The sequence below is a fragment of the Microcaecilia unicolor genome, chromosome 4 (assembly GCF_901765095.1).
Source record: "Microcaecilia unicolor chromosome 4, aMicUni1.1, whole genome shotgun sequence".
Lineage (NCBI taxonomy): Eukaryota > Metazoa > Chordata > Amphibia > Gymnophiona > Siphonopidae > Microcaecilia > Microcaecilia unicolor.
Genome location: NC_044034.1, coordinates 366,524,194 through 366,550,238, shown reverse-complemented (window position 1 = coordinate 366,550,238; position 26,045 = coordinate 366,524,194). Strand labels below are relative to the sequence as shown.

General features: G+C 44.0%; 1 protein-coding gene across 1 annotated transcript in view; it reads right to left on the bottom strand.

Annotated features, from left to right (window-relative positions):
* Window positions 1-26,045, bottom strand: part of CFAP47 (cilia and flagella associated protein 47) — a 1,083,264-nt gene that overhangs the window by 1,015,032 nt on the left and 42,187 nt on the right. The window contains 2 exon segments of the mRNA XM_030202357.1: window positions 7,917-8,152; window positions 11,396-11,529. Of these exon segments, the coding sequence (XP_030058217.1) occupies window positions 7,917-8,152; window positions 11,396-11,529 (370 nt within the window).

Sequence of the window (26,045 nt, the reverse complement as noted above, 5' to 3'; positions counted from 1 at the left end):
TCCCATTATTGACAATCAAACCTGCAGCAATAAAAAGGCCTTTAGCAGTTTGTTTCCTAAAATTTAGTTTCAACAGTTTTTATTACTGAAGCACAAAAATTATATTTGCATGTTATAAGTACCATTGCAATCAACCAGTGAACATTAGCTTCAATAAATGTTGACTATTACACACCTTCATTAATTTTTTAACTTTTATCCCCCCCCCCTTTTTTTCTGATACTTAACATTCTATTCAACAAGGTTTATTAATAACAATTTGACAAAAACTCCTTTCCCCTGCTAACTGAGTCAAGACTCCGACATGCAGAGGCCTTCTAAAACATTCAAATTCCGCTATCCCCATCTAAGCTTAAACATGTATCTCCCTTCCCTCATGTTTATGTACAGCTCCAACAATCATCAGTGTTGGGGACTTCGATAAAGCGTCCATCCGTGGAGTCTCTGCACATGGATATAACTCCCCGACCACCGACTCCATAATCAGCTTGTCATTTCATCCCCAAAGTCTCCTACATTCGACCCCCCCCCCCCTTTTTAACCCCCTCCCCAACTCTACTTATACAACCAACCACCAAGCTTCCTCGGCTAAAGTGACTCTTCAACCCAGGGAATAGCCAAGCTTCCCACAACAAAAGGGCGAGGAGGGCCTGAACTCTGATGACCCTCCCCCCAACGTGCTGCACCTCTTTCCTTTGTTATAAAGACACCCCAGCCCTAACTAATTCCTCTCCCATCCCCCCCACCCCAACCCCCTACCGCCTCCTCACTAATTCCACCAATCCTCAATGTGCAGCGACATCAGACTCCGAAAGTGGATTGAGGTAGCAGCGCCAGCTTCTTTGAACAGCACAGAGTGACGGAGCCTAGGACGAAGAAGAACTTAAAAACGGCAGGAGGAAGCGGACCTCGGCTGGCGGAGGTTGGGGTCCCCCGCCAGCAAAGGTACCCACGGCAACGGCGGGGGAGGGTTGGCGGCGGTAGGGGGGTCCAGGGCGAAATCTGCGGGGGCCCAGGCCCCTGTGGCCCCATGCAGATACGCCCCTGGAGAGTACTAGCTGATCAACACAGCAGCAGCACTTCTTCTGCCTTATTGAGAAGTTTGCAATCACTGGTTTGGGTTCCTTGAAGCAGTGAATGGCAAGACATTCATGTATTAGTTGTTACTACTTATATTTGAGTTGTATGTGCTGAGGGTTTTTTGGTTCATATAAGTATCATGAAACGCCTTAGTGCTACCCCTAGCACCCACCTGGGGATAACCCTGTGACCACCTGGAGGGTCTAACCCAGTACTGCTCAGGCCTGCCTGCACCTACGCACATGCGCCTACACTGACATACCCTCCACCCACTTGCTGGGCCCTGCTTGCCTCTAGGCGAGTCTCCCACCTGCAAGTTATTTCCCTGGTGGTTTCTAGGGACACTAGGGCCACAATCCTAGGGGTCCCACAGTTCCCAGAAAACCATTCACAGACTGAGAACACAAACTGCCAGGATTCTTAGTCCAGGACAACAGAGCTAACAAATAGCTTTATTATCAAAAAAGTAGAGCAGCGAACAGTAAAAGTTTTAAACAGCAAACAGTAACATGTAAGATAACAAAGATTTAATATTAAAGCCAACTAAGCACTTTTTTACTACTTAAAAAGTACCTGGGGAAGTCAGAATAAATAACTGTTCACAGGAGTGGAACAGGGTCTCAGTGCAGAGGTCTACTCCCTCCACACTGGGGAGTTCTGGCATATTCTGGGCTAGGTCTCTGACTTCAAGACCAATCAGGGCACAGTGAATTAGCTCTAAGGGTGTTTGGCCAATGGCACTGCAGGTTACTTTTCCCCTCAGAGATTTTCCTCTGTTCCTTTGGGGAAGGTAAGCTAAAAATGAAAACAGACTTCTGCTACAGCTATATTGTAGAGGTCAAACACCATCTGCTGGCCAATCAAAGAAAATGCACTGAAGGGAAGAAAAGTGTTATAGGGCAGAATTACAAATCACAAAGCATGAAAGTTCCCACCACAATAAATTTATGCAATTTCCCCCAGCTTCTTAATTATACTGACCACATGTTTGCATTTGGGTTCACGCCTGGACTCCTCACATAGGGGTATGTCTACTAAAAAGAACTAGGAACACACGCTAACAGGAGATGAAAATTTCCCTGCACGCTAAGCCTATTTCCAGTGTGTCCAGGAAATAGAACTAGAGGCTGACCAAAACCGAAATTGAAAATGCTGCCAAAACTGGCTAAACACTTTCGACCAAAACTTATCAGCTGGTTTCCGCTGAAGCCAAAACTGAAAACTAAAGGTTGATTGTGTGAATGTAAACCAATGAGGTCTATTGGGTAAAATCAGAGCTTGCAGGCAGCAGCCCTCCGCTAAACCCACAGATTATTACCCTCCAGTCCCAGGAATTACAAGCACAGGTTGACAACTGGGAGAGCCATTTTAACAAGGATTTCACAAGTCTGGCACATTTAGGCTCCCAAGTCAATGCAGATGTAGTTAAATATCTTCTGAGACAGGACCTTTCTGAGAATATGTAAACAAAAATCATGCTTACCCAAACTGTGCCCAAGTAACAAGAGAAAGTAGCATTGAGATGTTTCCCGATTTGTATTTATTTTTAAAACTGATTAAAGACAAGCATAGTATAGATTCTTCCTAAAATAGAGTAAAGGAATCCAGATACTGGTTTACACTGTGGACATTATTCCAGCCTGATGCACAATCCAGAATTTAAAAAAAGCCCATTGATGTTACTGAATGAGGACTATATGCTTTGAAAAATTACAAACAACAGCAAATTTATTTTCTAACATATAAACTTCATGTCATTGTAATATCAGTTCCCTACTAACTCTAAAAGCTTCTGCACATTGCAAGTTTGATTAAAACGCTGCATCTTCATGATACCCAACAGAGCCTGGAAATTCTTTAGAACAATGGTGTAGCTACGTGGAGCCATGAGGGCATGGGTCCCCCCCAAAAATTTCCTGTGGGTCCCCTAGTTTTGCTGACGGGGTCCCCAACCCCCGCCAGCTGAAGCATCTCCAGTGCCGCCGCATTGCCTGCCCTGCTCTGTCTTCCCCTGACTTCCGGCATGCTCAATTTCACTAAAAGGAGACTGCAGGACGTCAGGGGATAACAGAGCAGGGCAGGCAATGCAGCGGCACTGGAGACCGGTGCTGGACAATGCTTCAGTTTGCTGTGGCAGTGGGTGGGGAGTGGTAGGGGCAGGGGGGGCGGCAGGGCAGCAGACCAAAATGTGCCCCCCACCTCAGGCTCTGGGCCCCTCCCACCGCAAGGTCTGGCTACGCCCCTGCTTTAGAATCACCTAAATAGTATCCAAGCCAGAATATATTTAATAATTTAACAATGAAAGACCATATTTTACCTCCAAGCAAAATAGCCTTCAGCAGGGGCATAGCCAGACCTCAACATTTGTCGGGTCCAGAGTAGAGAGCTGCACGGGAACAGAAATGCAACCCATCCCCGCCCGTCTCCGCCACCACCTCCAGGAATCTCCAGGCTATTGACCCCCCACTCTATCCTCTAGTATCTCTAATCTCCTTCCCTCCATCATGTCCTCTGAGACTGTAGACAAAGCGGTCTCTGCTTACAATGCCGCTCTCTCCTCTGCTTTGGACACCCTCGCTCCATCCACCTCCTGTCCCACTAAGCGTACTAGTCCCCAGCCTTGGCTGACCCCTTGCATCCGCTACCTTCGCTCCTGCACCCGATCCGCGGAACGCCTCTGGAGGAAATCTCGTACCCATTCAGACTTCCTTCACTACAAATTCATGCTATCCTCCTTCCATTCCTCCCTATTCCTTGCAAAACAGGTCTACTACACCCAATTGACCAATTCTCTCAGCTCCAACCCTCGTCGTCTCTTCACCACCCTTAACTCCCTCCTCAAAGTGCCCCCCGCCCCCACTCCCCCTTCACTCTCTCCTCAATCACTGGCTGACTACTTCCGCGACAAGGTACAAAAGATCAACCTTGAGTTCACTACCAAACTACCTCCTCCTCAGCCTGTAGCCCTATCCAACAACCAACCAACCATGGCCTCTTTCTCCTGCTTTCCTGAGATCACCGAGGATGAAACCTCCCGCCTTCTTTCCTCCTCGAAATGCACCACCTGTTCCTCCGATCCCATCCCCACCAACCTACTTAACACCATTTCCCATACTGTCACCCCCTCCATCTGTCGCATCATTAACCTTTCTCTCTCCACTGCAACGGTCCCTGACACCTTCAAGCACGCAGTAGTCACACCTCTCCTAAAAAAATCATCACTTGACCCTACCTGCCCCTCCAACTACCGCCCCATCTCTCTCCTCCCCTTCCTCTCCAAAATTCTTGAACGCGCCGTTCACAGTCGCTGCCTTGATTTTCTCTCCTCTCATGCCATCCTAGATCCACTTCAATCCGGCTTTCGCCCTCTACACTCGACAGAAACAGCACTCTCTAAAGTCTGCAACGACCTCCTCCTCGCCAAATCCAGAAGCCACTATTCCATCCTCATCCTGCTCGATCTATCCGCTGCGTTTGACACTGTCAATCATGATTTACTTCTTACCACATTGTCCTCTTTTGGGTTCCAAGGCTCTGTCCTCTCCTGGTTCTCCTCTTATCTCTCCCACCGCACCTTCAGAGTACACTCTCATGGATCTTCCTCCACTCCCATCCCACTATCTGTTGGAGTTCCCCAGGGATCTGTCCTTGGACCCCTTCTCTTCTCAATCTACACCTCATCCCTAGGCTCACTGATCTCATCTCATGGTTTTCAGTATCATCTTTATGCTGATGACACCCAGCTATACCTCTCCACACCAGACATCACCGCGGAGACCCAGGCCAAGGTATCGGCCTGCTTATCCAACATTGCTGCCTGGATGTCCAACCGCCACCTGAAGCTGAACATGTCCAAAACCGAGCTCCTCGTCTTTCCACCTAAACCCACCTCTCCTCTTCCTCCACTCTCCATCTCAGTTGACAACACCCTCATCCTCCCCGTCCCATCTGCCTGCAACCTCGGAGTCATCTTCGACTCCTCCCTCTCCTTCTCTGCGCATATCCAACAGACTGCCAAGACCTGTCGCTTCTTCCTCTTCAACATCAGCAAAATTCGCCCTTTCCTATCTGAGCAAACCACACAAACTCTCGTCCATGCTCTCATTACCTCTCGCCTTGACTACTGCAACCTACTCCTCACCGGCCTCCCACGTAGCCATCTATCCCCCCTTCAATCCGTTCAGAACGCTGCCGCACGTCTTATATTCCGCCAGAACCGATATACTCACATCACTCCTCTCCTCAAGTCACTTCACTGGCTTCCGATCAGATACCGCATACAATTCAAGCTTCTCCTCCTTACCTACAAATGCACCCGGTCTGCGGCTCCTCACTACCTCTCTACCCTCATCTCCCCCTATGTCCCCGCCCGTAACCTTGCTCACAGGACAAATCCCTCCTGTCAGTTCCCTTCTCCACCACTGCCAACTCCAGGCTCCGCTCATTCTGCCTTGCCTCACCCTTTGCCTGGAACAATCTTCCTCAACCCCTACGCCAAGCTCCCTCCCTACCCATTTTCAAATCTCTGCTTAAAACTCACCTCTTCAATGCTGCGTTCGGCACCTAACCTCTCATGAAATATAGTATTACCTACCAGACGGACTCTACACTTGTCTTTAGATTGTACACCTGTCTTTTTAGATTGTAAGCTCCTTAAGCAGGGACTGTCCTTCCATGTTAAATTGTACAGCGCTGCGTAAACCTAGTAGCGCTTTAGAAATGTTAAGTAGTAGTAGTAGTAGAATCAAACCCGTCCCCGCTCATCCCTGCCAGAATCTAACCCATCCTCACCCGTCCCTGTGAGTGATCTCCTCCATCCCCGCCCGTCCCCATAAAAAAACAGCAGGGTGGACCAAATGCAGGTGGTGATTTCAAATGATGTACTCAGAAAAAAAACGGGGGGGGGGGGGGGGGAGAATACTGTAGGTTATTTCTAGTATTAGATTTTATTGCTACCTGTTATCAATTGCTAGTCATTAAAGAAGTGCAGGTTTCTAACATTTGCACTTTTCTTCCTGGTGTGACTGTGCCAGGGGTTAGGAGAATGTTCGTTTTAGGTAGTTTTGTGTTGGGTGCAACTGTACACTGAGCCCAGCATCCCCTGTTTGCTGCCAGTCACTTGCAGGCATTTGTAATTCTAGCCTAGAAGTTGTAAAAAAAAAATGCAGAGGGCAGCATAAAAAGCTGCAAAAAATGCAGCTTCTCAAACCCAATGGTAAAGGAAGGGCTTTGTTTGCATCCCTTGTTCATGTCCCGTAACCGTTCCCTTAGCTTGCAGAGAGGGTTAAGCAGCCCTGTAGCTCATATTTGAAGGAACCTGCCTACCACCAGCTGAATACTTCCTCCATCTTGTTCTCTGTGCATTGTCTGCCCTGCTTCCCCTCACATCGTGTGCATGCTCGGTTTTAGTGAAACTGAGTATAAGCGAAGTGTAGCACATGCTCAGTTTCACTAAAACAGAGCGTGCTCGTGACGTGAGAAGAAGCACAGCAGGCAATGTGCAGAGAACAGCGCTGGAGAAAGGCTTTAGCTGGCAGGGATTGGGGACCCCTGCAGCCAAATCAGGGGCCCCGGATCCAATTTGGGGAGCCCAGGCCCCCACAAGGTCCCCTGTAGCTACGCCACTAGTCTTCACATACATGGACCTCACCTAATGAAAACTAAAACTAAAAGTCACAGTGCATTTATAATGGCTGACTTTGCACCATGCTTGGAGTGACAGTTGATGTCATTATCTCCATAGAGAGGCTAATTCCTTAGGAGATTGTCATCACAAATTTAGAGATTTAAATTTCTGCTAATCTTTCATATCAAAAGCATTTATCTGTTTACCATATAAACTACTATGCAAGATAATAACTGTATTATTTGCAATCACATTACAGAAAAAAAAAAACAAGAAAACAAAGAGTAGCTCCCCCCTCCCTCCCAGACTACCTTACAATTGCTTGAAGTCTAGTGGTGTAGTCAAGGCAGGAGTGATCCCCAGTCGTTCTTGCCCATGTCAGCTCTGTTCTCAAAATGGCTGCTCTAACCTCTTGCGGTAGTCTTACGAGATTGCCACTAGAGGTCCTGGCAGCCATTTTGAGAGCAGAGCCAGTATGGGCAGGAGCAACTGGGGATCACGCCTGCCCTGACTACTAATACTACTAATAGCATTTATATAGCGCTACCAGACGCACGCAGCGTTGAACACCTGACATACAGAGACACTACATCCAAATAGTAAGCCTGAGGGGGGCACTCCTGTTTGGAGGGGAGGGGGAGGGAAATTTTCGGCTTCCACTGAAAACACAGTCAGTTTCAGCCAAAACCATGGCTATAGCTTTTTGACCGAAACCAGTCAGAAAAAGGATTTTTGGACCACTTTCGGCACCATAACCGAAACTAAAATTTGGTCAGCCTCTAAACAGGACATTTTCAGGTCTTTCTTTTTCAGGATGTGTGCTAGTGTTTACATTTGTGCACTAACCTGAAAAAACTGACTTGGGAACACTTACCAGGTTCCCACGTTTGGACACGATAACCAGTTAGCGCACAATGTCGAAGCGCTAGTTGAATAGTGCACCCATGCCCATTATCTGCCCCTGAAACAATCCCTCCAAAAAAAGAAATACAAAAATACAGGTAACGCATGCTTAGTGAATGCAAAAAGGTTACTTACCGCAAAACGCTTTAATGCACTTTGCAATAAGCGTTTTCATGTGCACTATGTGTGTGTTAGGGCTTAACGCACTTTAGCAGACATACCCCACAGGCTCTCTCAGTTTGACTGTATTCCCACACTGGGAGGCTTTTTACTGACTAATGTGCTAGGGGAAAATGTTTTACTATACCTGTGAACCTCCTAGTTGAACCTTTCCTTTTGCAGGGCAGGCACTAAAATGAGATATCTTGCGAAAGTTGAACGTCAGAGGGAGTAATTCTGAGTCGTTTGTCAGGGTACACAAGGTATCTATGCGTTCTCCAAGCAAACATGCCTTAAACTTCAAGACTTTTCCTCGACTGAAACTTAACTTGATGGGGACTCCCGAACCTATTACAGCCAACTCCACACACTGCTGGCTCTTCCCTGTACAAAATATTGAAAAGCATGCAAGGGTGAGTCACATCTCAGAAATACAAGATCCATCAATCTTGACTTTAAAAGCAAACAGACATTTACATTTATTCTCTGTGATATTTCACTAATAACTTAAGATTTCTGCCAATATTAGCGTTGCATAGAGGGTTAGCGGAGAAGCCCCGATTTTTATGTACTCAGGAGAGAAATATGGGGGAAAACCTCTCCAGTAGTAAAAGAGCTCAGTCATCTGTGAGTGTAGAAAATGGAGGACATGGTCTGTGTCAACAGTGAGGGGCATAATCGAATGGGGCACTCAGGTTTTCCTGAGGGCGTCCCAGCAGGACGGCCCCGTGAAGGGGCGGGGAAACTGCTATTATCGAAACAAGATGGGCGTCCATCTTTCGTTTTGATAATACGGTCGGGGACGCCCAAATCTCAACATTTAGGTCGACCTTAGAGATGGTCGACCTAAATGTTGAGATGGTCAACCTTAGAGATGGTCATCCCCGGTGTTCGGAGATAATGGAAACCGAGGACGCCCATCTCAAAAACGACCAAATCCAAGCCATTTAGTCGTGGGAGGAGCCAACATTTGTAGTGCACTGGTCCCCCCTCACATGCCAGGACACCAACCGGGCACCCTAGGGGGCAATGCAGTGGACTTCAGAAATTGCTCCCAGGTGCATAGCTCCATTACCTTTGGTGCTGAGCCCCACAACCCCCCCCCCCCCAAAACCCACTCCCCACAATTGTACACCACTACCATAGCCCTAAGGGGTGAAGGGGGGCGCCTACATGTGGGTACAGTGGGTTTCTGGTAGGGTTTGAAGAGCTGACATTTACCACCACAAGTGTAACAGGTGGGGGGGATGACCCTGGGTTCACCTGCCTGAAGTGCACTGCACCCACTAAAACTGGTCCAGGGACCTGCATACTGCTGTCATGAAGCTGGGTATGACATTTGAGGCTGGCATAGAGGCTGGCAAAAAAAAAATTTAAGTTTTTTTTTAGGGTGGGAGGGGGTTGGTGACCACTGGGGGAGTAAAGGGAGGTGATCCTCGATTTCCTCCGGTGGTCATCTGGTCAGTTCTGGCACCTTTTTGAGGCTTGGTCGTGAAAAAAATGGACCAAGTAAAGTCGACCAAATGCTCATCAGGAATGCCCTTTTTTCCATTATCGGCCGAGGACGCCCATCTCTTAAGCATGCCCCAGTCCTGCCTTCGCTACGCCTCCGACACGCCCCCATGAACTTTGGTCGCCCCGTGACGGACTGCAGTTGGGGGTGCCCAAAATCGGCTTTCGATTATGCCGATTTGGGCGACCCTGAGAGAAGGACGCCCATCTCCCGATTTGTGTCCGAAGATGGGTACCCTTCTCTTTTGAAAATCCCCCTGATTGTGTGTACTGTAAACATGCAATTAATGCTAACCATGTATGGGTGAAAAACATTGATAGGCAGTTTCATTTAAAATCAAAGACTGATTGTAATTGTAGGAATGTAGTTTATGGCATTCGCTGCCCGTGCCAATTGGAGAAACTACACGGAAAGTTAAATTGTGAATAGCGCAGCATTTAAGCAATATAAGATTGCAACGGCAGGACACCCCCTCTGGTTGATCATTGGTTGTTACATCATCATTCTATTCAGGATTTTCAGTTTGAAGTTCTCTTTCAAATTGAAAATGGGAGGGGGAATTTGGAAAGACAATTAATACGGAAAGAGCAGAAGCTGATTTATGATTGGAACACAGTTGAACCCTGTGGATTAAATAAGGAAATTGATTGGCCTCTGCTAATGGCTATATAAAGGAAGGGGGTAGACAACCCACCTGCAAATTGCAGGAAATGAGGTAGTGACACCGGATGCTGAATGGCTCTTAGTGGTGTGCCTGACAGATATTAGAGGTTGCATAAGATATGTAAATTATTACATAATGTCTCCTGATGAAGTTATAAGGAAACATGGCCAGTGTTGAGACCAAAAAGATATATGGGACCAGAAGAACTTTTAAAGTATAATTTGATGGAGTTGATAACTGATACCCTATACCTCCCCCAATGATCAGCAGGACATACAGTGGATTTACTGTTTGGAAATTTGGCGCTCCTGATTAGGGGTATGCCACAGATTTAAAAGAGGTTATGAAATAGACTATGGACTTCCAAAAAAAAGCAACACTGGGCCTTCAAGACTAGGACAACAGGAGTACTTTATTAACAGGTGACCCGACACAGGCCGTGTTTCGGCGCCAAAAGGACGCCTGCCTCAGGGGTCAGAGTATTGATATGGTAACGTATGAGTGATGAAGCTCAAATGCCTTAATAAAATAAACTGTCTCCCAAAATATCCGTTGTAGCGCGAAAAACGCTTGCTCTAACAAAGAGCCTTCTCCTGTGCACCGAAAATTGTTAAAAGCCAGGTGCACAGGAGAAGGCTTATCACTCATACGCTACCATATCAATACTCTGACCCCTGAGGCAGGCGTCCTTTTGGCGCCGAAACACAGCCCGTGTCGGGTCACCTGTTAATAAAGTACTCCTGTTGTCCTAGTCTTGATGGTCCAGTGTTGCTTTTTTTCTAGATACTTTGGTTGTATGCTGTTTTGCCCTCTCTGTTTGTATAATATACTATGGACTTGCAATTTCCTATGGACACATTATAACTGTTCTGATTTCAACAATAATTATTGGAGAAGGACATTTGGGCATTGTGTATATTAATCTCAATAAAGACTTCCTGTTACATTTTTAAAAAAAAAGGTATATTCACCTTGGAGGTGATCATACTTATGCTAATATTAGAATATATGCAGATGTTGAAGTCAAACTTTTTCATATGTAAATCCACAGCTTTTTTTGAGGGGGTACTTGGGGGTACTAAGTACCGGCACCTTTTCCATTCTCTGCTAAAATTGACCCATGGACCCCAAGTTTTAATGAAAGAGCTCAGGCTCTACACACCAATTCTGCCTTGTCATAGATTCTGTGACTGGTTGCAGGGGGCCTGGCTATTGTAGGCACCCCACCCATGAAAAGTGGCCTGGCATTTGAGAACCGGCACCTTTTTCACTAAAAAAAATGCACTTTGTAAATCTTTTATAAACAAAATCTTTCCTTGGACTAATATTTCTAGCACAGGGAAATAAATGCCATTTGCACCCTGGCTGGAAGATTCAGAATGATCTCTTTAAATATAAAAAAGAAAGAATAACACCAATTTCCCTCTGTATATATACAATGAAGACATACTTGAGGTACGCAGCCTATCAGCATCCTCAGCACGGATAAAGTCATCTCTGTCGCCTACATGTTCAAATTTCAAAAACAGAGCATAGTCCTGTTGGGTTGGTGGTTTTCCCATCATAAAGTCTTCCTCGTTCTCCCTGTAATAATGAATTAAATCTATTGTTAACAGCAGTTTTTCAGCCACAGATGTCTCATTTAAAGAACAGAGCACAACTGTCTTCTGGGCACAGAGTCCATGATTCAACAAATTTAGCACAATGTATTTAACAATCTTCCAATAAATCAAGAATATTATAAGTATAGAAATTTCCTTTTTCAGAAGAAAAAAACATCTCTTTTTAAAACTTAAGGGGGGTAGATATTCAGCTTTAACGCTGACCGTCACTGGCTAAATTAGCCCTGAATATTCAGTGCCAGGCCATATGTGGGCACCAGCACTGAATAATGTTGGGTGTCCTGCCCACTGGAGCTTATGCAAGTCCCCAAATACCAGCCAGGATCCAAATAACTTTAAAATCCTCAATCCTGCTCCCCCTCCCCCCCTAAACCAGCAATAGTACCACGTAAGGCTGCCAAGAGAGGTTACTGCAGCCATTATTTGGAAGCCACCACTAGGGGCTGGAGCAAGTAGGCTTTGCTCCTGCCCCCAATGGACCACTAGGTAAGGCCAGGGAGAGCCTATGGTGATGGCAGGATGGGTGGGGGGTTGGGGAGGACTGATGTTGCAGAAGGTCATTTCAAGGGGGGGGAGGGGATCAGAAGGTGCCTTTAAGTTTTAGCTGTCCTAATATAGGCCACTTAGCTATGCACCTGAATAACTGCCAGGTGCATAGCATAACTGCCAGGTGCATAGCATAACTGCCAGCTCCTCCTCAACGCTGCCCCCTGTATTGCCCAACTTGCCCACTTTTTTGGGGCCGGTCAACGACACTGCCCAGTTAAGTGCCACTGAATATCTGTGGTTGGGTAGCCCCAGGCAATTTAAGCGGGCAGGAGTCTCTCCTGCTGTCAGGACTCTCAAGGCTAAACCTGGATTCGTGAGCTCTTGGACCACTGCTGAGGAGCAGCAGCGGCAGGCAAAACCCCCCAACCAGCACTGGGCAAGCACACCAGCAAGGCAAGGACTGCAGACACAGATAAGCAAGCCGGAACACATGGACTGGAACACACTGGACTGGAACTAGGCTTCACCTACACTTGACTGCCATTCCCCAGGGGTTGAGCCCCTGGGTGCAGGCAGCCGGCAGGACTTAGAGGAAAGCTGGTACTGGAGCAAGCAGGCTGGAACACCAAGAAACTCACACTAGAAAAGATTCTTAAACAAGCTTAGCCAAAACAGGGTTCAGGATAGGAATCAGGATTCAGGATTTCCAAACAGGCTTGGCTGGAAGGAAACTGAAAGCAAGCAGGGTAGACACAAGCAGGAGGGGAACTGAAGCTGAAGACAATCAGCCACAAACAGAGGAAGAACGGATACTATACAGGGTAAAGGACTTTATGACAAGCTTGACTAACCAGGGTAGGGCAGAAGCCCAAGGTGAACAGGGAACCAAACAAGACAGACTAGACAGGACACAAAGCTAGGCTACACAGACAAGAACTAGGGCAATGACTGAAAGCTGCCAAGCAGCCATTAAGAAAGACATACATACAAGCAATAAAGCTAGACTGAAAGCAGAACCTAGCAGACAAACAAACAGAGAACACAAAGGCTAAAGTACACACAGGTGCCCAGATCTAAACACAGAACAGGACAAGGCTAAAGTACACACAGGCACCAAGAAATAAGCACAGAACAGAACAAGAGTGCAACTGCACACCGGATACCTCGAGACCCTTGGCAATGCAAAGGCCCTGCTGAAAGGGCCAGGTGCCTAATAAAGGCAATCAGCAGCTGAGGCTCAGCTGCAGGAATCTCAAGGCAGCTAAGGGTGAGGCTAGCTGCCAAACTTCCAACCAAGTCTAGAGGGCTAGAATATCTGGACCAGACTGGAATGAAAGTCTGGAATGTGTAGGGAGACAGCAAGACAGTCTATGGCAGCCACCGGTTCTGGCCACCAGAGGGCAAGGTGAGCACAGCCAAAGAAAATAGTCACCATCGTGACACCTGCCACTTTAATCACTTTGAATATTAACCGGAAGGTTTTTAAGGTTGCCGTATAATTTGAAAAAACTTCACCCAAATCTACTTGTTAGGTGATTTATCACAAACTCAACTCCCTGTGTTTTTTTTTTTTTTTACTTTATTATCCTCTACCAACTGTAGGGTAAAAAGTAGGATAGAAATTTGAGGAGGTGAATGACAGGCCAAACTTCATTCACATTACTTACAATTTAAAGCAATGATTTTCTAGCTAGAAGTCAAAAATGGACAATGGAACAATTCTGCTAAAAAGAGCAGCTGACAAAGAGGGTCTTTTACTAAGGTACGCTAGCATTTTTAGCTAACACTAGAAATCAGCTCGTGCTAAACGCCAAGACGCCCATAGGAATATAATGGGCATCTCAGCGTTTAGCATCAGCTGATTTCTAGTACAAGCTAAAAACGCTAGCGTACCTTAGTCAAAGACCCCAAAGGCCTTATGGACAAAAAACTTTTATTCATCCGATAGTTATCACTTATAGTATACTAAAGTAACTAACCAACGATAACAATCACAGCACCAACCTATAAACCTCAGAGTGATCCTTTCAAGAACATGATTTCACTTATTTTCATTTAATTTCAACATTTCTAGTCCACTTATCCCTCAAGGAGTTCAAGGTGGACTATAACAAGACAGATAAATAAATAAACAGAATAAAATGAAATATAATACAGATCAATACTGATACAATAATAACTATGAACAACATAGAACCTAACTGGCCAGTAATTTTTATGGCCATTTCTTCCAATAACTTGTGTAAACCTCCTTTGAGCCTCAGCATTATTGTGTACTGCGTGAAAAAGTACTTCCTATAAAAAATACTTTCTTCATAGAGTATCCCATTATCTTAGTATTATTTAAGGAACGGTATGATACTTATATGAAGTATTTACAGCACTCTGGAATTATTGTGGATAACTGCTGGCCACATTCTCATGAGGTTAAATGGTCTGACATGAAAATACAAATTAATAAATTTGCAAGATCTCACTGTCTTCTTGCTCACTGTCCTACGTATTTTATGCAAATTGCCCCTCTTAATTTTAAACAAAGGTCAATTGAATGGCTAAGAGCTTTGCTTGCACTGGGCAGGTTTCCTCTATCTAAGCCTTTCTAAGGAAAATATTCTTCTCACCCCTGTTGTCAAAGATTTAAAAGTCTCTTCTTCACCGGTATCGAACTACAGACTGGTTGTGTCTATTCCTTTTTTGGCAAAGTTGATGGAAGGTTTGGTTGCTCTACAGTTAAGGGATCATCTGGAGAAATTTAATATTCTACATAGTTCGCAACTGGGATTTTGAAGTAATTTTGGTACTGAGAGAGTAATTGGAGCACTGCTTTTTGAAATTAGACTTTTGCTGGCTACAGATCAACAGGTACTTGTTTTGCAATTCAGTTTATCAAGTGCTTTTGACTAGGTGGACTATGCTTTACTGCTATGTTTACTGAGTGATATTGGTCTGACCAACAGACTGTTGTCCTGGTTTCAGGGTTTTCTGATGATGCGATCTTAGAGTTCAAATGGATGGCTCCTTCTCAGGTACATAAGTGCATAAGTAATGCCACACTGGGAAAAGACCAAGGGTCCATCGAGCCCCGCATCCTGTCCATTACAGCGGCCAATCCAGGCCAAGGGCACCTGGCAAGCTTCTCAAACGTACAAACATTCTATACATGTTATTCCCGGAATTGTGGATTTTTCCCAAGTCCATTTAGTAGCGGTTTATGGACTTGTCCTTTAGGAAACCATCTAACCCCTTTTTAAACTCTGCCAAGCTAACCGCCTTCACCACGTTCTCCGGCAACGAATTCCAGAGTTTAATTACGCGTTGGGTGAAGAAATATTTTCTTCAATTTGTTTTAAATTTACTACACTGTATTTTCATCCCATGCCCCCTAGTCCTAGTATTTTTGGAAAGTGTGAACAGACGCTTCACATCCACCTGTTCCACTCCACTCATTATTTTATATACCTCTATCATGTCTCCCCTCAGCCGTCTCTTCTCCAAGCTGAAAAGCCCTAGCCTCCTTAGTCTTTCTTCATAGGGAAGTCGTCCCATCCCCGCTATCATTTTAGTCGCCCTTCACTGCACCTTTTCCAATTCCACTATATCTTTCTTGAGATGCGGTGACCAGAATTGAACACAATACTCAAGGTGCGGTCGCACCATGGAGCGATATAACGGCATTATAACATCCTCACACCTGTTTTCCATACCTTTCCTAATAATACCCAACATTCTATTCGCTTTCCTAGCCGCAGCAGCACACTGAGCAGAAGGTTTCAGTGTATTATCAATGACGACACCCAGATCCCTTTCTTGGTCCGTAACTCCTAACGTGGAACCTTGCATGAGGTGGCTATAATTCGAGTTCTTTTTTCCCACATGCATCACTTTGCACTTGCTCACATTAAACGTCATCTGCCATTTAGCCGCCCAGTCTCCCAGTCTCGTAAGGTCCTTCTGTAATTTTTCACAATCCTGTTGCGAGTTAACGACTTTGAATAACTTTGTGTCATCAGCAAATTTAATTACCTCGCTAGTTACTCCCATCTCTAAGTCATTTATAAATATATTAAAAAGCAGCGGTCCTAGCACAGACCCCTGAGGAACCCCACTAACTGCTCTTCTCCATTGTGAATACTGCCCATTTAACCCCACTCTCTGTTTCCTATCCTTCAACCAGTTTTTAATCCACAATAGGACTTTTCCTCCTATCCCATGACCCTCCAATTTCCTCTGTAGCCTTTCATGAGGTACCTTGTCAAACGCCTTTTGAAAATCCAGATACACAATATCAACCGGCTCCCCTTGGTCCACATGTTTGTTTACGCCTTCAAAGAATTGAAGTAAATTGGTCAGGCAAGATTTCCCCACACAAAAGCCGTGCTGACTTGGTCTCAGTAATCCATGTCCTCGGATGTGCTCTGTAATTTTGTTTTTAATAATAGCCTCTACCATTTTCCCCGGCACCGACGTCCGACTCACCGGTCTATAATTTCCCGGATCTCCACTGGAACCTTTTATAAAAATGGGCGATACATTGGCCACCCTCCAATCTTCCGGTACCACGCTCGATTTTAAGGATAAATTGCATATCAGTAGCAGTAGCTCCGCAAGCTCATTTTTCAGTTCTATCAGTACTCTAGGATGAATACTCTTCAGTTTGCTGAACTGCCCCATTACGTCCTCCAGGTTTACCGTGAAGTCAGTAAGTTTCTCCGACTCGTCCGCTTGAAATATCATTTCCGACACCGGTATCCCACCCAAATCTTCCTCGGTGAAGACCGAAGCAAAGAATTCATTCAATCTCTCCGCTACGTCTTTGTCTTCCTTGATCGCCCCTTCTACTCCTCGGTCATCCAGCGGCCCAACTGATTCTTTTGCCGGCTTCCTGCTTTTAATATACCGAAAAATTTTTTACTATGCTTTTTTGCCTCTAATGCTATCTTTTTTCGTAATCCCTCTTGGCCTTCTTTATCTGCGCCTTGCATTTGCTTTGACACTCCTTATGCTGCTTCTTGTTATTTTCAGAGGGTTCCTTCTTCCATTTTCTGAAGGCATTTCTTTTAGCCCTAATAGTTTCCTTCACCTCACTTTTCAACCAGACAGGCTGTCTTTTGGAGTTCCGTCTTTCTTTTCTAATTTGTGGAATATGTTTGGCCTGGGCCTCCAGGATGGTATTTTTGAACAGCGTCCATGCCTGTTGTACAGTTTTTACCCTCTCAGTTGTCCCCCTAAGTTTTTTTCCCACCATTCTTCTCATTTTACTTTTGTAATTCATGGAAGCCACATTGTGCCTGCATTTGTGGGAAAATGTGGGGTAGAAATGAACCATAAATAAATAAATAAATTTTATCATAGTCTCCTTTTTTAAAGTTAAACGCTAACGTATTTGACTTCCTGCGTATAGTTACTTCAAGGTTGATATGAAAACTGATCATATTATGATCACTGTTATCAAGCGGCCCCAGTACCACAACATCCCTCACTAGCTCATGCGCTCCACTAAGGACCAAGTCTAGAATTTTTCCTTCTCTCGTCGGCTCCTGCACCAGCTGCTCCATAAAGCTGTCCTTGATTTCATCAAGGAATTGTACCTCTCTAGCGTGTCCCGATGTTACATTTACTCAGTCTATATTTGGATAATTGAAGTCACCCATTATTATCGCATTGCCCATTTTGTTTGCGTCTCTGATTTCTTTTATCATTTCTGTGTCTACCTGCTCATCCTGGCGAGGCAGACGGTAGTACACTCCTATAACCGTCCTTTTCCCTTTTATACATGGAATTTCAACCCACAATGATTCAAAGGTGTGATTTATGTCCTGCTTAATTTGTAATCTATCTGAGTCAAGGCTCTCATTAATATACAATGCTACCCCTCCACCAGTCCAGTCCACCCTATCACTATCATATACTTTGTACCCCGGTATGACAGTGTCCCACTGGTTATCCTCCAGGTAGTTGATATGAAAGATGTGGTGTGTCTCAGGGATCTCCATTGTCACCTATTTTATTTAACATTTTGTTGGCCTCTCTAGGGAGGCTTCCTAAAACTGAAAGTTTTAATTTTTTTATATACGCTGATGACATTACTGACATATTCCAGTCCCTTCAGGCTTCAACACTGTAGTCCATTAATTACTAAATGGATGTCAGACAGTTTACTAAAAGCAAACAAGGATAAGACTAAGGGCCTTTTTTTTACTAAACTGCGCTAGTGATTCCCGTGTGACAAATGAGAGGAATTCCATTCATTTCCTATGGGATTCCTCTCATTTGCCGCGCCGGTAATTGCTAGTTTAGTAAAAGAGGCCCTAAATTTCTTCTGATAGGATCGAAAGACAAAATTGATTCCACTGTTAATGGGAAGGTTAGTTATAAATTGGAATCCACCTTGAAAATACTAGGGGGGTTGTTTATTAAAGCTTAACTTGAGTTATCTGCAGCAGGGTCCATAGGAATAAAATGGGCCCTGCTGCAGATAACTCGAGCTAAGCTTTAGTAAACAACCCCCTAGGTGTATTTTAGACTGTAATTTAACAATAGAATCACAACTTACGCATCCAGTTTTTCCTACATAAGCACACAACTGTACCAAATGCCTTGAAAACGACATACAACCACCTAAACTTCCGGAAAACACTAAAAACTAACCTGTTTAAAAAGGCATACCCTACCGATCCAACTTAAATGCCTGATCTCTTAACACAACAAAACCAAAGTACAGAATGGGCATAACACAACTCTTCTGCTGTACGATTCCCTAGTGTGGCTGTGCCACATGAACTTTATCTTACCACAACATCACTTTGTATTTGTTCTCACTGGAGTCTGCAAACGCCTCTCCGGTACTATGTAAGCCACATTGAGGCTACAAATAGGTGGGAAAATGTGGGATACATTTTGTGCCCAGGAATAAAGCATCAGATGTCAACAAGATGGTATGTGTAATGAGACACATGGTCGGTAGTGAACATTTAGCACACATCCTGCATTTACATTGGGATGTGTTACGCTCACATCGAGCATTTCAAGAGCAAGAATTACTCATTGCGTTCTCCAGAGGACGCAATATTAAAGAATTGATCAGACCATCTGAACTACCTTTGATTGTTGTGGATTCATCATTTCCCAAGAATGTGGGCCACTGTAAGAATGCGGCCACTGTAAGACATGTAACATCACTGTGGAGGGGGAAGAGTTTATTAATCCGGTTGATAACAAGAAATATCATCTCAAGTCTTATACTGACTGCAGATCTACTCACATTTTATATGTTTTACAATGTCCCTGTGCTAAAATTTATGTGGGTAAAACCGTCAGACCCCTGAACATCAGGATGAATGAGCACAGACATAGTGTAGTCCATTCTCGCCCGGGTGCTCCTTTGGTCCCTCACTGTTTATTAACTGCGCATACTTTTGAAGATTTCTCAGTAAGAGTGATTGACCAAGTTTCACCTAAAGCCCGAGGGGGGGACATTGATAGACGACTACTACAGTTGGAACAAAAATGGATTTTTCATTTACGTTCTGTAGAACCTGCTGGGCTTAATGCCAAAATTGATTGGACTGTGTTTTTTTGATGCAGGGACATTTTGAGTATAACAACATTTTTGCACAGTTAGACTGTCACATAGAGTTGGGTGGGAGGAGTTGGTTTTTTAGGTCCACATATCGGCTTTAGATAAGGGTTTGATGAGTGTTTGTTGCGAGTTGGTGTGGCTGATATGATGGTTTATCTTACATCTGTATGCGTGATAGTTGGTTCATATGCCCTTTGGTTGGTTTGCTTTTTGTTTTGCACTGCTGAGATGTGAGGTTTCGTTGGAGAAACACAGATCGTTTCAGCTATGCACTTGTGGGTAACAAGCCGTCTGGTTTATTTAAAAATATAAATAAAATTTTGGTGCGCACCGGCTGTGACGTTTGGTCATGTCTGGTCACGCTAACCAGCTGTTCCCCCGTTACGTTTCATCAGCTGTTTCCTAAAGCAGGGTTTAAATGCCCTTTGGATTGTGGGTGATTTTGGTGCACATTTTCTCGGCGGCTTTACTGGCGTGCTGGGTGAGTTACATTGGAGAGGTTGTTATTGCTTTTAGATTTTTGTAGCTCAAATTGTATAAATTGTGAGATATGTGAGAGATTGAAGGTTTGTTGTGTGTTTGTTTGTAGGGTGCTCTTCCCCTGACGAAGCCCCAGGTGGCAAAACAGGACCGTTGGGGAGCCCCTGGTTGGAGCAGTGATAAGCTAAGTAGCTGTGGGGTTTGATACTTTTTGAGAATGTTTGTGATAGCCAGTACTAAGATAGATTACAAGCACACGAATGCAGATTGAGGGAGGAGGATGGTAAAGGACCTATGATTATATGATTGTGACCACACTAACATCATCTAATTGATTGAAAAGGTGGTTCTTGTCTGAGGTCCTCTCCTCCTCTGTTATTTTCTCATTGTTTCACAATTGTTATATGATACCCGCTGTTTGTTGGTTGTTATTGCCTATAATTCAGCGGTGCGATTCCCTCTATTTTGTGTTACCTGGATACAAATGTAACAAATAAATAAATGTACATCAATTAATAAGAAATTGTTTCTGGACAATGATAAACAAATTAGAACATTTTTGACACAAGAACACTTTTGATTGATTGTGCAGGCCTTGGCTTTATCTAAATTAGATTACTGCAACATTATATATACAGGATGTACAAAGGCCCTGTTAAAACATCTGCAGACAGTGAAGAATGTTGCAGTAAGACTGATTTACTCAAGAAGGAAATCTGAAAGAGTGACCCCTTTGTACATTCAGCTTCATTGGTTGACTCTAGAGGCCAAAGTATTGTTTAAATTATACTGCATGATGATCAAGATTTGACAAGGAATAGCTCTTCTCTATATGATTCATTTACTTGATTTTCCTGTGTCTTCCACAAACATTCTTTATGATCTTTGAACCAACTATGTTTTCTAGATCCTAAAGGGATAAGCTCAAAGAGACTTTTCAATTCCCTTTTCTCTTACCAGACAGATCTGGAATGTACTATCAGAGAATTTAAGAACAGAATATAATTTTAACAATATTCATAACAAAAGAATAATTGATATCATTTTCCTAAATAGCATAAAATTATATTCTGTTCTTAAATTCTCCGATAGTACATTCCAGATCTGTCTGGTAAGAGAAAAGGGAATTGAAAAGTCTCTTTCCTCTGTAGGCCTGTTCCTAAGGGCTAGCCCTAAGGCCTGTACTTTGCTCTGTTTGGTTCTCACATGTAACATACAGTATTGCTTTCTCAGGAGCTGAGAACAGACACTTCAGGGATACACATTTTGCTGACTTTGCTGGAGCTGAGACTTGGCTTTTCATATAAACTGGATATAGTGATGTAACCTTGGGACACAGTGAGCCTAGAATGTTTCAGGTTTTGGGTGAGGGGACACAAGGGTATTGTTCTATGTATTTTTTGCTCTCTGACTAACTGCATGCAGAACTGATACGTAATTAGCCAATGGCTACAGACTTTGCACATGAACTCCCATCAGGAGAGACTGATAGAATACAGGAACAATCCATATATGGTATGAGGCTACCTAATGGTTCTGGTTTATGGGAAATCACATGATTTGGGCAAACCGAAACTTACAAATGATATATATGTGGTGGGATGGCACAGTGTGAGCTGAGCACTCTCTGTTGTTCAGGATTTGTGTCTTGTTTTGTGGTGTGCTCCAGAGGGAACAATTACCTTGTATATTTTTGGCTTAGTGATTATACCAATAAACCTTTGTTTGTGGTGCACCTACAGCTAAGCCTGATTGTACCTCTTATTCTTCAGCTTACAAGGCTGAAGTGTTTTCCCCTCCCTGGAAAGGGCAAGGTGATTGGGAAAACACAATATATCACTTCTAAACAGATGTAATCTAGATTCTATTTGCAGAAGTTTTATTTTTAATTTGTTTGTATGGTCCTACGTGTTTTACCTAATTTTTTTTTTGTTTGTGATCTGCTTTGAACTCATTGGATATTAGCGGAATACAAGAACAGATTGTAATGTAACATAATGTAAACAACCATTCTAACCCATTCACAATTTTATATTTCAACAATTTTATTGATGGAACATTTCACAGTACATAGTCAGTATCCATAATATGCAGGACAATAAATGTGATATGGTAGAGGTCTATAAAATTGTGAATGGGTTCACGTAGTAACTGTATAAATGTATGTAAGATATCACATACATTTGCCCATTTTTAAAAAAGGTTCCAGGGGAGATCCGGGAAATTATAGACCGGTGAGTCTGACGTCGGTGCCGGGGAAAATGGTAGAGGCTATTATTAAAAACAAAATTACAGAGCACATCCGAGGACATGGATTACTGAGACCGAGTCAGCACGGCTTTTGTGTGGGGAAATCTTGCCTGACCAATTTACTTCAATTCTTTGAAGGCGTAAACAAACATGTGGAACAAGGGGAGCCGATTGATATTGTGTATCTGGATTTTCAAAAGGCGTTTGATAAGGTACCTCATGAAAGGCTACAGAGGAATCTTGTCTCAGCTGTCTCTAGGCTATAAAGCTCTAACCTCTTTAGCCTTTTCCATTTTTCTCTTGTACCAATCTTTTTTTTTTTTTACCACCACGTCACACTGAACTGAGGGTTTCAAAGTATTTTCTATAGAAATCAAACAAAATAAAACATGGAAAAGAAAATAAGATGATACCTTTTTTATTGGACATAACTTAATACATTTCTTGATTAGCTTTCGAAGGTTGCCCTTCTTCCTCAGATCGGAAATAAGCAAATGTGCTAGCTGACAGTGTATATAAGTGAAAACATTCAAGCATTACTATGACAGTAAAATAGATACCATTGGAGATTCTACATGGAATGTTGTTACTATTGGAGATTCTACATGGAATGTTGCTATTATTGGAGATTCTACATGGAATGTTGCTACTATTGGAGATTCTACATGGAATGTTGCTACTATTGAAGATTCTACATGGAATGTTGCTATTCCACTAGCAACATTCCATGTAGAAGGCTGCGCAGGCTTCTGTTTCTGTGAGTCTGACGTCCTGCACGTACGTGCAGGACGTCAGACTCACAGAAGCAGAAGCCTGCGCGGCCACATTGGTGATCTACAAGGGCCGACTTCTACATGGAATGTTGCTAGTGGAATAGCAACATTCCATGTAGAATCTATAGAAATCAAACAAAATAAAACATGGAAAAGAAAATAAGATGACACCTTTTTTATTGGACATAACTTAATACATTTCTTGATTAGCTTTCGAAGGTTGCCCTTCTTCCTCAGATCGGAAATAAGCAAATGTGCTAGCTGACAGTGTATATAAGTGAAAACAAGTATTTTCTACAATGACTCCTTTGCCTGGATGGGGACTCCAAACTCAGCATTTTGTGCCTGCAGTTTAGATTATTTTTACCTATTCACTTTGCACTGGTCCACATTAAATTTCATCTGACATTTAGACACCTAGTCCCTAGTCCCACCAGGCCTCCTGCAGCTCCTCACAACCCACTCATGCTCTAATATCTTAACTGCATGAAACTGTAAATATATCCATGGTATATATGTTTTAATTATGTATGTTATTGTGCTCTGCTCAGAAATGTGGATGATACAGATCATATTTTTTTAATTAGTTCATTAAAGAAATGAAAACCACAAATAATTTTGTGTCATCTGTAAATGTAATCACTCACTCATTGTTCTCTTTGCAAAATCATTTATAAATCCTATATAATAAAACGCACCTCCAACATTCTGAAGCCGAGAAAGTGAAGCCTTCAAGCCTTGAAGCATTCCTGCAACGTTACGGAACTACGTGTCGTCAATTGAGGAGATGCAGCCTTACAGAGCACACGAATGCTTCAAGGCTTGAAGGCTTCACTTTCTCACACACACACACTCACTCTCTGTCTCTCACATACTCACTCTCTCTCACACACACACTCTGTCTGTCTCTCTCTCTCTGACACAAACACACACACACACTCCGTCTGTCTCTCTCTCACACTCATTCTCTCTCACATATACACTCCATCTCTCACCCACACACTCTCTCTCAAACATACACACTCCGAGGAAAGGGGGGCATGGAACAAGGAGGGAAGAGGGGGCCAAGAACTCCGAGGGAGGAGAGGAGAGAGAGGGAGAGGAGAGAGAGGGAGGGGAGAGGAGAGAGAGGAGAGGAGAGCGAGGGAGAGGAGAGGGGAGGGAGGGGGGCCTGGAACTCGGAGGGAAGGAAAGGGAGGGAGGGAAGGAGGGGGTCATGGAACTCGAAGCCCCACAAACACACTCACTCTCTGTCTCTCACATACATACACTCTCTCTCTCTCACACACACATACACTCTTGTCTCTCAAACACTCTCTCTCTCTGACACAAACACACACACACTCTGTGTCTCTCTCACTCACACACACACTCCATCTCTCTCACACACACACACACTCTCTCTCTCTCTCTCTCTCTCTCAAACATACATACTCCGAGGAAAACCTTGCTAGCGCCGGTTTCATTTGTGTCAGAAACGGCCCTGTTTTACTAGTATATATATATATAAAAAGCACCAGCCCCAGTACAGATCCATAGCTCACTTTAGATTGTAAGCTCTTCTCTTTAGATTGTAAGCTGTTCTGAGCAGGGACCGTCCTTAGTTATTAATTTGTACAGCGCTGCATAACCCTAGTAGCGCTCTAGAAATGTTAAGTAGTAGTAGTAGTACTTGGAAAATTAACTATTGAGGGGGGAGTTATCAAGGTGCAGTAAAGGGTGGGCTTTTACCACACATTGATTTTCCACGGAAGTCACCAACCTATGGTATCTCAGTACTGCAGAATTGCCAACTCCTGTGGCAAAAGGATAACACTCCTTGCAAGCCACCTCGTTGTTCCATTGGCCCAGGAACACTAAGCTGCCAAGCTGCAGCCCGATGCTTCCTAACCATCTCTTAAAGAGGACGGCAACGAGTTGGCTCCAGAGCACTACACCCTTAAAAAAGGTCTTCTTGTGGCCCCCCCAAGGCCCCCCAAATATACCCATACCCAACCTAAAGGGCCCACTCAAAGAATGAACCCTCTCCCGGAAGCCCCATTCCACCATCTCCCTTCCCAGGTGTATCTTTAATATTCCTTGGTGTCTAGTGAGCAGGCAGAAGCAATCTCCAGTTATGCTTGCCTTGCCTGCGCTGGGATCCAGCTCCTAGTGATAGCCTCGCAGTGCTACAGCTAGGGGTCATGTTTCTATATAATGAGTTTATTTGCTTTTATATGGAAACATGACCGCTAATGGTAGTACTGCAAGATTTCTACAAGAAATATAAAGTAATGGATAGCAAGCTATCAAAAAATCTTAATCAAAATAATCTGGTGGAGCAGACAATGAGGTGTTCATTAAGAGGGTATGAATGGTGGTGGTTTGGAGAATGTCAGAAGTTAAGGGGAAAATCGGGTTGTTTCTGAAAACGGGGTCTGCTCTGGCGATGAGTCACTTCCTCCGGGTTTGAGCTGGCCGGCAGTTGTGCTGCTCAGCTGGTAGGGAATTGGGGGGGTAGGGGTGTGGCTGGGGTGGGACAGAAGGGGTTACGATTGGGGTCATGGAATGTTAATGGGTTAAATTTGACGGGTAAATGAAGCTTGGTCCACCATGAGTTGCAACATCTCCATTGGGACATTGTGTTTCTTCAAGAAACTCATACACGAAAGATGTGCCCCTACTTAATCATAGGGCTTATAGTGAATGCTTTGTACACTCAGATGCTAGGGGGAGAAAAGTGGGAGGTCTGGTTATCTACATCCATAAAGGGGTCCCATTTATAAAGGATGCTGTGTATAGGGATGAACAAGGAAGATGCCTAGCGGTGCGTGGTTTCCTTTCTGGACAGGCAGTTACTTTCATAAACTTGTACGCACCCAATGCTGGAAAGGAGGAATTTTGGGGGGCAAACAGGGAGGCTCTCCT